This window comes from Syngnathus acus, chromosome 11, assembly GCF_901709675.1.
Source record: "Syngnathus acus chromosome 11, fSynAcu1.2, whole genome shotgun sequence".
In the NCBI taxonomy this organism is placed as follows: domain Eukaryota; kingdom Metazoa; phylum Chordata; class Actinopteri; order Syngnathiformes; family Syngnathidae; genus Syngnathus; species Syngnathus acus.
Genome location: NC_051096.1, coordinates 1,202,013 through 1,216,832, shown reverse-complemented (window position 1 = coordinate 1,216,832; position 14,820 = coordinate 1,202,013). Strand labels below are relative to the sequence as shown.

Sequence of the window (14,820 nt, the reverse complement as noted above, 5' to 3'; positions counted from 1 at the left end):
TTTAGTGCTGCTGACCACCTCCACAGCTGAGCTGTTGATGATCAGTGGAGCGTGGTGAGGCTGGTTCTTCCTGAAGTCGACGATGATCTCCTTCGTCTTCTCCACATTCAGGATCAGGCTGTTTTCTCTGCACCAGCCCACCAACTGCTCCACCTCCTCTCTGTAGTCCAGGTCGTTGTTGTCCCTGATGAGGCCCACCACCGTTGTGTCGTCTGCAAACTTCACGATGTGATTGGTGGTGAACCTGGGGGCGCAGTCGTGTGTCATCAGGGTGAACAGCAGGGTGCTCAGGACGCAGCCCTGAGGGGAGCCTGTGCTGAGGGTGATGACATCTGAGGTGTTCTGTCCGACCCGGACTGACTGAGGTCTGTTGGTGAGGAAGTCTAGCAGCCAGTTCCGAAGGGGGGTGCTGAAGCCCAGGTGTTCCAGTTTTTCCACCAGATGTTGTGGAATGATGGTGTTAAACGCTGAGCTGAAGTCCAGGAACAGCAACCGCACGTGGGGATCCCAAGCGTCTTCGCGCGCACAGACAAGCTCAAACGGACGACATTAGACTGACACAGGCTTCACAGAGATCACGCACGAACACACAAGACAGACAAAGGGATTCGACTCCATTTCACATTTTGCTTCTTGCCAACTGCTACTATGCAGTTTGGTCGTTTTAGCTGTTATCAGTGCACAGATGCACTGACAAATACGCTCCTTGCACGTCTTACTTAACTTTGTTCCGTTCCCAATAGCGCTGTATCTTTTCCCCTTTAATCTGCAGAATTTAACTTAAGTATGCACACAAATTACTTTTCTTACATGGTATACCAATATGAAAGCCCCAGAGGCCTCTTTTTTCCACGTTTTCCATTATACAAGAGCCGCGCAGCACCTTTGTCCAATTGCGGTCTGCCGCAAGCTCAGATTTATCGAACTTTGACAGACGTGCCTGCTATTACAGTGCGTCTCGACAATCGGGATCGAACCGTGTCGACATGGGTACGACCGGAACGCACCAGCCTACCTCGGTATTTTAGCCCAAAGAGTTTATCTAAGAGGCTACCACGCCAGTGTTTTAACCGAGGAGCTTTATAACCCACAAAACACTTCTAATCCGATCAGTGCCCAAATAACGTGGCTCGCGCGCTTCATTCTCTTCGGCACTCCTAGGTCCCAGACCTGGCCGGTATCTTTCCCACATTCATTCACACAGCTACGGATGCCAGGCTGCGCACACTTCCTATTTGTCAAACGCGGTCAGCTGCAAGCCTCCCTTTTTCGTGCGACCTTGACAGAGACTAATGCTGCCACCGAACATCTCAACAATCGTACTTGGTCCGTACGGCCATTGGGTGCGGTCTCAATGTCCCCGCTTGTCCCAAGAATTTACCCTCCGGGGGTTAAGTGACGCACGTCTCTTGTCGCAACAGTGTTCAATCGTATCAGTGTTTTCGCTTCAATCACACAGCTAAAATTTCCATCCTCCACCGGATCTGTTACCAAAATAAAGTCCACGTTTTATGGGACTTTCTATTATTCTTCTCTCGTGACAGCCGATCAGTGATGTCCCAGACATCCTGTCCTGTTTCACGTGCCTCTCCCTCGGGGCATTTCTTCTTTCTCATTCATCATTCTCACCAGACATGTCACTCACTCAGCTGTGCACATTCCGTATATAGTTTTATGTTACTGTTCCCTTTTTATTTGTTGTTTTTAATTTTTTCTCTTTTTATTTCACTTTTTTGCTGTTTCTATTTAGGGGCCACTCCCCCCTTAATTATTCATGTCTCCCATGACATTGATAAGGGGAGGCCATTTCGGGGAGGCCATGTCCTTCCTAGCAAGCCACGGCCAAACAAAAATCAAAATCAATGTGTCTCTGCCAAACCTGTGCATGTCAAATGGGGCATTTGACTCCTGTTGACCTCGGTCTCCATTCTCAGGTTCATTAACTACCCTTCTGCCCTCTTCTGCACTGGGCCACGCATGCAGCGCCAACTGTGAGTAAAGGCTTCTCACCTAAATCTCATCCCGTCGGCTGGACGCTGACTTCTCGCACCCGAGCGGGCGAGGGCTTGATTTGAAGAATACGAATCCTGTTTGTGACGCCAAAAATGTGGTGAATTGTCTTCGTTGCTCCGCTGGTCTCCAAAAAAACACTTGGTGGAAGATGGCTGGCTCAGAGAAGGAACACTCCAGTGACACACAGCTGATTGGGAAAAGATTTTATTCAACCGATGTCAGAGTGAAGTTTCTCCAAGTATTCGAGTGGCCCAAAAACAAAGATGTTAGCTGCTCTTTTTTCGTCTGCCAGGCATCGCATCTTTTGTACCTGGCGAGACCCCTGATCTCATAGCTTTGAATAACAGCTGCGGTTCGAGTCTCAGTATACTTGTTGTTTTCGTTGTCCCTAAAAGGCCATCTACTCGGTTCTTTTCTGGTCACGGACAACTGGCCCTTCTATATTCTAAGTCCCTATACATTACTGAAACTAAACCTCCCTGTCCAGCACAAATAACCTATGCGTAATCTCACTGCTGCCGGCCCGGCCTTCTAAGGCAACATACAGAGACGCATGCCGGCTAAAATTTACCACACTTCTTCGATAACTTATCAAATGTAATTTTTTGTTTTTATGATGACTGCAAAGTGACTCTGGATGATTTTGTTTAGGTGATTTTGGTTGCTTCAGATGCAGAAAAGCTGATACAAGTGCACCACATGTTGCACTGCGTACGTGCAGGCAGCAAAGGAAATCACGGTTGAAATCATATTCATCCTCTAAGGAGAAACACATGTAAATAGTTGTAGATTTCTAATGAGTGTTAGAGATTAATAAAGATGTTTTTTTGTAATGATTTCTTCCCATCATTTTCCCCTCACTACTTCTCTGTGGCAAGAATACAAATATAAACATAATTTAATTACATCTGTACAGAGTACTACAGACGGTAAAGAAGGAATTAGGAAAGATGGGGAAAGGAAGGAAGGAGGGAAACAAGGACGGAAGCCCTGTGCTACCCCCATGTGGCAATTTGATACACTGCAATTCGTGCGCAAGAAACAATTTAGCCAGAAAGACCAACGCGGGCCGGTCCAAAATCAAGACGTACGTCCAAGATCAATCATATTTAATGTACTATTATGGAATATATGAGATAGATACAGTGCCTTGCGAAAGTATTCGGCCCCCTTGAACCTTTCAACATTTCGCGACATTTCAGGCTTCAAACATAAAGATATAAAAGTTTAATTTTTTGTGGGACACAATCGTGAAGTGGAACAAAATTTATTGGATAATTAAACTTTTCTAACAAATAAAAAACTGAAAAGTGGGGCGTGCAATATTATTCGGCCCCCTTGCGCTAATACTTTGTAGCGCCACCTTTTGTTGCAATTACAGCTGCAAGTCGCTTGGGGTATGTCTCTATCAGTTTTGCACATCGAGAGACTGGAATTCTTGCCCATTCTTCCTTGCAAAACACCTCGAGCTCAGTGAGGTTGGATGGAGAGCGTTTGTGAACAGCAGTCTTCAGCTCTTTCCACAGATTCTCGATTGGATTCAGGTCTGGACTTTGACTTGGCCATTCTAACACCTGGATACGTCTATTTGTGAACCATTCCATTGTAGATTTGGCTTTATGTTTTGGATCATTGTCCTGTTGGAAGATAAATCTCCGTCCCAGTCTCAGGTCTTTTGCAGACTCCAACAGGTTTTCTTCCAGAATGGTCCTGTATTTGGCTCCATCCATCTTCCCATCAATTTTAGCCATCTTCCCTGTCCCTGCTGAAGAAAAGCAGGCCCAAACCATGATGCTGCCACCACCATGTTTGACAGTGGGGATGGTGTGTTCAGGGTGATGAGCTGTGTTGCTTTTACGCCAAACATATCGTTTTGCATTGTGGCCAAAAAGTTCAATTTTGGTTTCATCTGACCAGAGCACCTTCTTCCACATGTTTGGTGTGTCTCCCAGGTGGCTTGTGGCAAACTTTAAACGAGACTTTTTATGGATATCTTTGAGAAATGGCTTTCTTCTTGCCACTCTTCCATAAAGGCCAGATTTGTGCAGTGCACGACTGATTGTTGTCCTATGGACAGACTCTCCCACCTCAGCTGTAGTTATCTGCAGTTCATCCAGAGTGATCATGGGCCTCTTGGCTGCATCTCTGATCAGTCTTCTCCTTGTTTGAGATGAAAGTTTGGAGGGACGGCCGGGTCTTGGTAGATTTGCAGTGGTCTGATACTCCTTCCATTTCAATATAATTGCTTGCACAGTGCTCCTTGAGATGTTTAAAGCTTGGGAAATCTTTTTGTATCCAAATCCGGCTTTAAACTTCTCCACAACAGTATCTCGGACCTGCCTGGTGTGTTCCTTTGTCTTCATGGTTCTCTCTGCGCTTTAAACAGAACCCTGAGACTATCAAAGAGCAGGTGCATTTATACGGAGACTTGATTACACACAGGTGCATTCTATTTATCATCATCAGTCATTTAGGACAACATTGGATCATTCAAAGATCCTCACTGAACTTCTGGAGTGAGTTTGCTGCACTGAAAGTAAAGGGGCCGAATAATATTGCACGCCCCACTTTTCAGTTTTTTATTTGTTAAAAAAGTTTAAATTATCCAATAAATTTCGTTCCACTTCACGATTGTGTCCCACTATCTTTATGTTTGAAGCCTGAAATGTGGCGAAATGTTGAAAGGTTCAAGGGGGCCGAATACATTCGCAAGGCACTGTATATATTTATTGATATTGACGAATAGCGCCATAGATAGGTCAATAGATTGGACGGATGATTTATCGGTCATTTTCTGGGTGCGTGTTTAGTACTTGAGTAGGCGAAGAATAAATAAAAATGAAAATATATTTTAAAAAATTGTATAATGAATAATAAATAAAAATGAAAATATTATATATTATAATCACCAACTCCGGTCCTCAAGGGCGCCAATCCAGCCTGTTTTAGATGTATCCCCCCTGCAACACACCTGATTCAAATAATCAGGATCGCTATCAGCCTTAATAGAGCTTGCTGATGAGCTGATCATTTGAATCAGGTGTGTTGTTGCAGGGCTGCACCTAAAACAGGCTGGATTGGCGCCCTTGAGGACCGGAGTTGGTGACCCCTGTATTATATGTATACTGTATTGGCCCGAATATAAGATGACCCTGATTATAAGACAACCCCCTCTTTTTCAAGACTCAAGTTTGAAAAAAGACTTTTTGAACACCAATTTTTATACAGAAAATGATTACAGTAAATCTGAAACAAATGATTATAACAATAAATTCGAGAGAAAAAGCATGTTATTTTGCCTCATTCAAATAAAGCAAACACTGTCTATCACATCTTAATATCTGAACATTTAAATATGTAAACTAAAGTGCAATCACATTTGTAAATGAATGGCTTCTGTTTTTTTGAAATGTAAATAAACCAATCTACTGTGATAAAACAACAAAATTGCAATAACTGCATTAACCATCAAAGTGAAGTCTAACTGTAACTGTAGTCTTGAAACAAATCTGAATAAGGAAAAACATTGCAATAAAATAATGCAAACTGCTACTGCTATTGTTGGGGAACCTGAGGACTGTATAGGGGGTTGGCTCGGATAGTTCTGCTCTTTTCGCCCCCGGGTGTCGGTCACAACACAGGAGGGAAGACGTGGTTCAGTTTTGACTGCTTTACTGAATTATTAGCAAAAACATAACAGGCACTGTTGCTCATAGGGGCATACAGGCAAAAGGGTATGGGCACATGTTTGGTTGTAAGGATGTGAGAGCAGGTGTGTGTAGTGTACATGGGTGAGTCTTTGGGTGTGTGAATGTGATTCTTGTGTGTGTGATTATTGTACGAAGCGTGTGTGGGGTGTGCGTGTGTGTGTGTGGTTCTGCAACAGACACAAATACAGCACGTAAGTCAACGCTCAACTTCTGACGTCACACAACACTAGTAGACGGCACACATTACATAACTAACTGTGCGTAATAAAGAAAAAAACATCAGATTCCTGCGTTAATCTCAAGAAAGCAAAAAAGGGAGATTATCTAGAAATTCAACAATCGCCACAGTGTGACGCGGCTTAGCGCGCCGGCGACATCAAAGCGCAGATTGGGGAGCTGCTTTTGAGATTTCAAAGCAAAGACAAATATAATCACATGCTACATTGCTAAGCATACTTCAAGATATACCAGTACATGGTCGCTTTTCAAAATCAAGCCAGTTGTACATGTAACAAAATGAAAAGCTGAATCTAAATTGTTTTAGCGCGAAGTAACATTTTCAAGTACTTTGACCTACAAACTTGAGGACATTTATCAACACAAGATGCACAAGCACCTCTTTTAGCCAATATAATAAGAGTTTAAAGTACAGTGGAGCCTCGGTTTTCGAACGTCCCGGTTCTCGAACAAATCGGTATTCGAACAAAAAGATTTTTTTGCTTCGGATGTCGGACGAAATTCGGTTGTCGAACCTCGCGAGATGAGCCGAGAGGACCCGCATGCCAACTGACTGTTCGTTATTACATTCTCGTTACTCTGAGGATTGCATCAACTCTAATCATGCCTCCAAAGGAAGCAAGTGGGAGCAGTAAAGTCATCCTAAAACACAAAGACGCTCCTAAAGCAATGCGACAGTGAGCGCCGGGCGCGCTGCGGTTGCGCGATCGGATCAAATTAAGCTCCCTGCGCACTAAGGTCCACTTAAATTTTGGAAAGTACATCAGGAATTTAAAAATATTTTCTAAATTACAGCGACGGCTCTGTCACAATAATGCGACCAGGGCAGTGCAGTTGCGCGGTCGACGACACGCTATGGTTGCGTGTTCACCGGTGCGCTGCATTTGCGCGATCGGACAAAAATGTGCAAATGAAAAAATGCTTTAAAAAGGCGGTTTGTTTTGCTTGGAACGGATTACATTTTTCTCTATTATTTGTAATGGGAAAGCATGATTCGGAATTCGAACGATTCACTTCTCGAACAGCCTTCTGGAACAGATTGTGGTCGAAAACCGAGGCTCCACTGTACATTAAAAAGATCATTTTACTGCATGAAAAAAATGCTTAAACCTCCTGCAGCTAGATTAATCAAATATTTTCAGAATCAAGAATTCTACCAATTATCGCATCAATTCGTGCATAAAAAGATGATTCAACGGCAAGCCAAAATGTGCAGTGAACACTTTTGTCCACTTGAGGTCAGCACCCTCACGTTCACCACTGTGACTTTGAAAGGGCGGGGCTTAGCCTGGTGAGTGACGTGTGACGAGAGTTGAGGCTCTGAGCAGTTCAGTCCGTTGTTAAAATTTGTGTTACCTTGAGCTTGATTCCGCTTAAATTTGTTTTGGGTCAATTCATCGTTTCATATCCCGCAGGTTTGAGGCAATAACATCAAATTGAGGACAAATTTAAAACCTACTTTTGTGAGTCATACGAACAATTTGGAATGAAGCATTTCAATATGTCCAAGCCCCCATTTAAGGCGCTAAAAGCAGACTTGAAGAAGAGCAAGATGGTCGGATTGTTGCCATCAGTGATCTCCGGTCTCGGTCCTCATGTGGGCGGCCAGCTCCCGGAGGAGGGCAGTCCGACCCAGGGAGTCCCCACGTCTCTTCTCGGCGATCGCGTCCTCCAGGCTCTGGAACTCGAGGGCATGCGAATACTTGTGTTCGCCCAGCAAGACGTGCAGTGTGTACGATTGGTGGTGGGCACCAGCGGGCAGCGCGCTGCCGGCCTTCAACTCCCGCCGGCCGAAGCGGCACCAGGCGGCGAAGCTCTCCGAGTTCCGCCAGCTCAGCTCGTGGTCCTTCAGGCCCACCTGTGGCGAGCCATAGGAGCCTTTTAGTCCAGATTCTTCACATCCACATTAATGCTCACGTCAACATAGTTGCTTGTCACCAAGATCACCAAAACACTGCTTTAGACTAAATTGAGCTCCAACTCCTTTTTCCTGGTTTCTTACCACCAAGATGCCAGGAGATAGAGGAGCAGCACTACTTTTGTCTAAATAATGCTCAACTCAATCCAGCATCGATCTTTTGCACAAAGTTGTCAAAAGAAATGGAAACAAAGAACAAACTGTCTAAAATGAAACTCCAACTCACGCACTGAATCATGGGGTGGTGAAATAAAAAATCTGAAAACTCTCATATGGAGCATGGCGATTACAATGTGGAATCGTCAATGAGACGTCACTCACTAGGCCACGCCCCTTACTGGCACAACACACGGACACGCTGCACACTGTGTGAATTGCCCCTCAGACTGTCATAAAACCTGTGTTTACATTCACAGTTGTATGTTTTAGTATTGACGTGTTACAAGAAAATGCTGGTAATCAATAAGGTGGACAAAACTGTTGAAGTGCATTTCAGTCCTACAGTCTCCTACCTGCTCCAGGGCGCTCTGCACCACCGCGTCGGGGTATCGGGCTCGGAATTTGTAGCGCTCGTTAACGATCCGGCAGCGTCTCCCTCGGCCGGCATCCGTCAGGAAGGCGCTCTTCACCTCTGCACGATGCAGGTGGACCACCTGGAAGTCGCCCACGTACACCGCCCAGTGCGGGTACTGGCCGCAGGCTACGAACTCCACCAGGTCGCCTGCGCGGCACTTGTTGAGCAGGTTCTCCGGCGAATACACCTCCAAGCTGGAAGACCGGCGGCACTTCTCGTACACGCATTCGTCCAGCTTGTACACGGCGCACTCCACCTCCTCCCGGGGGTCGAACGGCGTTTTTTCAGAGTTCGCGTTTGGCTGAGTCCCATCCGCCGCACCTCCATCACCACCACCTCCATCCGGTTCGTCCTCGTCGTCGTCCCCGCCGGAGAAAATGTACGAGACGCCGATGGGAGGGCCCTCGTCCAGGTCCACGCCGTGCGGGTCCACGGTGGGAACTTCGGCGTAACTTAACCGGTCCATGTGGTTCCCCATTCGAGTGAACAAGTTCGGTTGCGGAGGGTCAAAATGTCGCCATTTGGACAAATTACGCTGCAACAGTGTGCGAAAACATAGAAGAGGAGGAGATATCTTGCAGTCCTCCTTTCTTCCTCCCCCTCAGGTGTTTGCAATTAACCTGAGCGTCTCTTCCGGCGTCAAAGTTGGCGTGCCGTGCAGGCGTCGAAAAAATCCGCACAATTGCACGCCAAAGTAGATCCAGAGTCCTCCGCTCCGATTTGGTTGGACTTGACCCGATTGCGAAGCAGTCTCGAGTCCGCCTCACCACTCCAGGAGGCTCACGTGCGGTGGCCGTGACCGACCTGGTAACCGGAAGTCAAGGACCGAGTGCCGGTCAAAACAAAAGTGCAAAAACGGAAATGGGCACATCCCACTGAGCAATAGACGTCTATTAGACCTCTCGACTGTGTAGACCTAATTTAGACGTCTATATTAGGTCTATGGAATAACCTAATATAGACGATAAAATTAAATCAATCAAATATGATCAGATTTCGAAAATTTAAACTCTCAACCAGCTGTAAGTTGTGTAAATAATGTACAGAAGTTGTATTGCTTTGTTTTTAACAACTATTGATCCGCACATGTGAAGTGTGGTTATTTCTGTAACCTGATATAGACATCTATATTAGGTCTATGTGTAGACCTAATATAGATGTCTATATTAGGACTATGTGTAGACCTAATTTAGACATTGAAGAGAGAGCAACAGCAATGTGTAAATATTCAGTTAGGTTAGACAATCTCGTACGTTTTAATGTTCATATGTGTGCAATTCTTTTTCTTAGTTTATATAAACATAACTGCTCAATCAGAACACGAATACAACACACAGAACTGTATAAACACACACACATAGGCACACACACACTCACACACACACACACACACACACACACACGCATACACACAGGGGGGTGACGCCCCCCACACTGACAGATACCAAATGACAGAAAAGTCAAGGTTTAGCTTCTTTGTTTTCTCAGAACACATTCAAAGGTTTCTTTTTAGCTCTGCCATGATGAGCCAGAACAATATTGCCTTGAGGGTTAAAACAAGTACAACAGTATAAAACAAGCTGACCTGGAGAAGGAAGTTGTTGTTTATGTGCCGCTTTGCCATGTGTACTGACCCGCCATTAAACAACCCAAGATCTTGCCAATAAAGGACCAACTCTCTACTCCACATCTTTGTTTTTCCTGCCTCAACTTCGGACAGCCCGCACAACACGCTTCAACATCTATATTAGGTCTATGGAATAACCTAATATAGACGACAAAATCAAATCCATCAAATATGAAATGTTAAAACCTAGACCAGCTGTAAGTTGTATAAATAATGTACAGAATTTGTATTGCTTTGTTTTAAACAAGGCGGCTCGATAGCGCACTGGCTACCACGTCCGCCTCACAGTTAGGAGGGTGCGGGTTCGATTCCAACTCCGGCCCTCCCTGTGTGGAGTTTGCATGTTCTTCCCGTGTCGGCGTGAGTTTTCTCCGGGCACTCCGGTTTCCTCCCACATCCCCAAAAACATGCTTGGTAGGCCGATTGAGCACTCCAAATTGCCCCTAGGTGTGAATGCGAGTGCGGACGGTTGTTTGTCTCTGTGTGCCCTGCGATTGGCTGGCAACCAGTTCAGGGTGTCCCCCTCCTACTGCCCGATGACCGCTGGGATAGGCTCCAGCACGCCCGTGACCCCCGTGGGGACAAAGCGGTACAGAAAATGGATGGATGGATGTTTTAAACAACCATTGATCTGTGTAAAGTGTGGTTATTTCTGGAACTTGATATAGACGTTTGTTAGGTCTATGTGTAGACCTAAAATAGACGTCTATATTAAGTCTATGTGTAGACCTATAATAGATGACTATATTAGGACTATGGAATAACCTCAAATAGACGTCTATATTAGGTCTATGGAATAACCTAAAATAGACGACAAAATTAAATCCAGCAAATACGAAATATTAAACCCAAAACCATTCTGTAAGTTGTATAAATAATGTACAGAAGTTATGTTGCTTTGTTTAAACAACATTGATCCGTACATGTGAAGTGTGGTTATGTCTGTAATCTAATTTAGTCTATATTAGGTTATTCCATAGACCGAACCCTATATAGACCTAAAACAGACATCTATATTATTATTATTATTTTTTTTTTATAGACGTCTAAATTAAGTCTATGTGTAGACCTAATATAGACGTCTAAATTAGGTCTACAGATAGACCTAATATAGACGTCTATATTAGGTCTATAGAATAACCTAAAATAGACGTCTATTGTAGGTCTACACATAGACCTACAATAGCCGACAAAATTAAATGCATCAAATATGAAATATTAAACCCAAATCCAATCTGAAATTTGAATTGAATTGAATTGGATTGAATTCATTCGTTTCAAACAGGCAAACCGCACATAACCAATCAAATGAAGACAAATACACTCAAAACTGGACTACTGTAATGTATTATTCTCTGGTCTTCCTAAGTCCCGCATCAAACCAGCTCAGTGGCCTAGTGGTAGAGTGTCCGCCCTGAGACTGGAAGGTTGTGGGTTCAAACCCCGGCCGGGTCATACCAAAGACTATAAAAACCCATTGCCTCCCTGCTTGGCACTCAGCATTAAGGGTTGGAATTGGGGGGTTAGATCACCAACTGATTCCCGAGCACCGCTGCTGCTCACTGCTCCCCTCTCCCCCAGGGGATGGATTAAAATCACACAGGGATGGGTTAAATGCAGAGGACAAATTTCACCACACCCAGGTGTGTGTGTGACGATCATTGGGACTTTAATCTTTAATCAAAAAAAGTCTACAGTTAGTACAAAATGCTGCTGCAAGGCTGCTCTCATGGACAAGAAAATTTAATCACATTACCCCAATATTAGCCAACTTACATTGGCTCCCGGTCCATTTAAGATGTGACTTCAAGGTTCTTCTATTAACCTATAAATCACTGCATGGCTTAGCGCCTTCATATCTCGTCGACCTAGTTGTTCCTTATGTTCCGTCTCGTAACCTTCGTTTGCAAAACGCTAGTCTTTTAGCGACACCGAGGGCCAAGAAAATGTCTGCAGGGTCTAGAGCAGGGGTGGGCAAACTACGGCCCGCGGGCCACATCCGGCCCACGGGACCGTTTAATCCGGCCCGCCAACCCTGAATTAATTGTATTAAACTTTTTTTTTTTGTCATTTTGCCTGCAATGACTGCGTTTCCCCAGTAGATGGGGAACCGCTCGCCTGCGCATTTACTACCGGAAGCCGTGTCAGAAAGCTCGGTGCACACTCACAAGTGCGTGTACGTACGTACTCAGTAGTACGGACATGGCGCACTCGCGCTCTATTTGTATCAGTCCCGAATTTAGAGCGTGGGCTGTGACGACAGCATTCTTGTAATTCGCTCGCTGAGCTTTCAGATACAGTTTGACGCTAAAGCCACCCACAAACCTTCCCCTGGAATCCTTCCATTAAAATGAGTGGCCCGAAGAAAAGAAGTGAGTGCCGAATGTTAAAAGAGTGGCCAATTTGGCTCGACGTACGCGACGTGACGTTCAGCCACATCAACCCGTCACAGATCGAGGTAAACGGATCTCTCCTAAGAATTGCCACAACAAATTTTACTCCAGACTATGATGCACTAGCAAAAAAGGGAGACCAACAACACTGTTCCCACTGAAAATGAAGGGGAGGCTCTCAAGTTTGTTGTAAAAAAAAATGCATTTTGAATATGATTTGTACACATAGCAGGGATTGAAACTAGCGACCATTCTCATTTTCAAACAATGCAGGATGCTCAAGGACATTGATGCACCAACTGTTTGCGACTAATCTTAACCTTTAAAGTTCTTAAGGCTTACTTTAAGGAAGTGTTTCCCGTTTCCTCACCTCTGTTACCAGGTGTTTGTGAGTTAAAACTCTGCTCTGATGTTCAGATACCCCTCACCGTGTTGCCGTTTTGATTACTTTATTTGGATGTATGCTTTCACCGATTCTTCAAGATGATATATTTGGTCAGAATGTTTGCTGTTTGATGTGATCTCATAAGATAAACATTTTTCATTAATCTGACCTGCAGGCACTGAAGTGATGGAAACTGTTATTCATAATAATAGTGTCGTATTTTATGAGAATCACTGATAGCAGTTTTTTAGTGATTTTTTTTTTAATGCTGTTAATAAATGCATTTGTTTTCAAAAAACTTGTTTGGAATATCCATGCTTTACTACCTACTAAAGGCCAAAATCTTTTATGCAATGACCTTTACAGGTCGCTTATATTACTTCACACAAACACTACGTCCATCTGCTCCTGGTTCGGCCCTCCGGTCCAAATTTAGAACCCAGTTCGGCCCGCGAGTCAAAAAGTTTGCCCACCCCTGGTCTAGAGCATTTTCTATTCGGGCTCCAGAGCTTTGGAATGCCCTACCAATGGATATTAGAACTGCTACCTCAGTAGAAACATTTGAGACACGTTTAAAGACACATTTCTATGATATGGCCTTTAACTAACCTGTAGTGGCCGATTCGGCTGGAGATTGTTTTCTCTCCCCCCCCTCCCCGGCCGGGGAGGTGGTTAGGTGGCACCCAAGCTGACAGCGGCTATCTGGATTCTCGTGGGCCAATTCAGGATGGGGGAACTGCAGCTCAACCTCCTCGAAGACACTGCCAGGACAATTGAGGGCTCCTCCGGCAGCTCTTCGCTCTGACTTGGACATCCACTTTTTTTCATTGATTTTCATATTATGTATTATTTGTGCCCTCTCTGCATCCATTTCAACCTGGTGATCCTGAAAGGGGGATCCTTCCATCTGTGGTCCCTTCTCAAGGTTTCTCATTTTCCCCTGGCAGGGGTTTTTTGAGTTTTTCCTTGCCCTTTTGGGAGCTTAAGATCAGGGGATGCTTTGAGAATAATTGTCAATTTTTGTCTATGTGAAGCCCTTTGAGACTGCTTGTGACTATACAAATAAACTTGACTTGACTTGAAAAGCACAAGCAAGGTGAAAGTAATTCATAGTATGACTCTGTACAAACAGATACAAACTGAAAAAAATCCACTGCACAAAATAGGCAGAGCCTACCTGTTTGAAAAGGAATGGGAAGTTGTATAAATTTATAAATTTAATATTTAATATTAATATTGTACAGAAGTTGTGATGCTCTGTTTTAAACAACCATTGATCCGTGTTAATTGTGGTTATTTCGGTAACCTGATATTAGGGCTATGGAATAACCTAAAATAGATGTCAAAATTAAATCCATCAAATATGATCATATTTCAAAATAAAAAACTCTGAACCAGCTGTAAGTTGTATAAATAATGTACAGAATTTTAAACAATCATTATTACCGTTTTTTTTCCGTGTATAATACGCAAAATTTAACTAATTTATTGTCCTAAAATCTGGGGTGCGCATTATACATGGGTAAAAAAAAAAAAATTTATTTATTTTTTTTAAAAATGTTTTTTCTTTTTTCTTTTTTTTTTTAAGAAAATCATGGTACAACAAAACCAACAACAGGACTGACCGACAAAGACGTGGAACAAAAAGACAGGGTGACATTACCAAAGACAGGAACAGACACCAAACAGACATCATGACAGTAACACATGCAATGATCCGACGGTGAGCGAGGGGCAGACAGGACTTAAATACAAAACACGTTACAAGAACAATAGTGTGTTTGTACTGTGCTCTGGTCATTTCGTCAAAGAAGGGATAATAGTCCTCTTCTCTTCTTGACTGACAATGAATGTGATAGTTTAATACAATCAGCAAATAACAAACTGCGTATTACAGGTAATATTTTATTTCACAACACTTTGCCTTGTTCCCTTCGTCTCTGCTGTTCACTTCAAACACGCT

General features: G+C 43.9%; 1 protein-coding gene across 1 annotated transcript; it reads right to left on the bottom strand.

The window, feature by feature from the left end:
• Positions 1 to 6,988: 6,988 nt before the first annotated feature.
• On the bottom strand, positions 6,989 to 9,276 carry lratd2a (LRAT domain containing 2a). The gene is made up of 2 exons (XM_037264180.1): positions 8,391 to 9,276; positions 6,989 to 7,818 (listed from the first exon to the last, which is right to left on the bottom strand). The coding sequence occupies exons 1-2, from the start codon at positions 8,928 to 8,930 to the stop codon at positions 7,531 to 7,533; spliced, it is 828 nt and encodes a 275-aa protein (XP_037120075.1). The 5' UTR covers positions 8,931 to 9,276; the 3' UTR covers positions 6,989 to 7,530.
• Between the last annotated feature and the right edge of the window lie 5,544 nt (positions 9,277 to 14,820).

What these genes read in the sequence shown, in the direction of transcription:
- lratd2a (XM_037264180.1), bottom strand. Translation starts at nt 8,930, where the DNA reads ATGGGGAACCACATGGACCGGTTAAGTTACGCCGAAGTTCCCACCGTG. An exon ending in TGCAGAGCGCCCTGGAGCAG is followed by an intron (nt 7,819 to 8,390) that starts GTAGGAGACTGT and finishes GGCTCGCCACAG; the next exon opens with GTGGGCCTGAAGGACCACGA.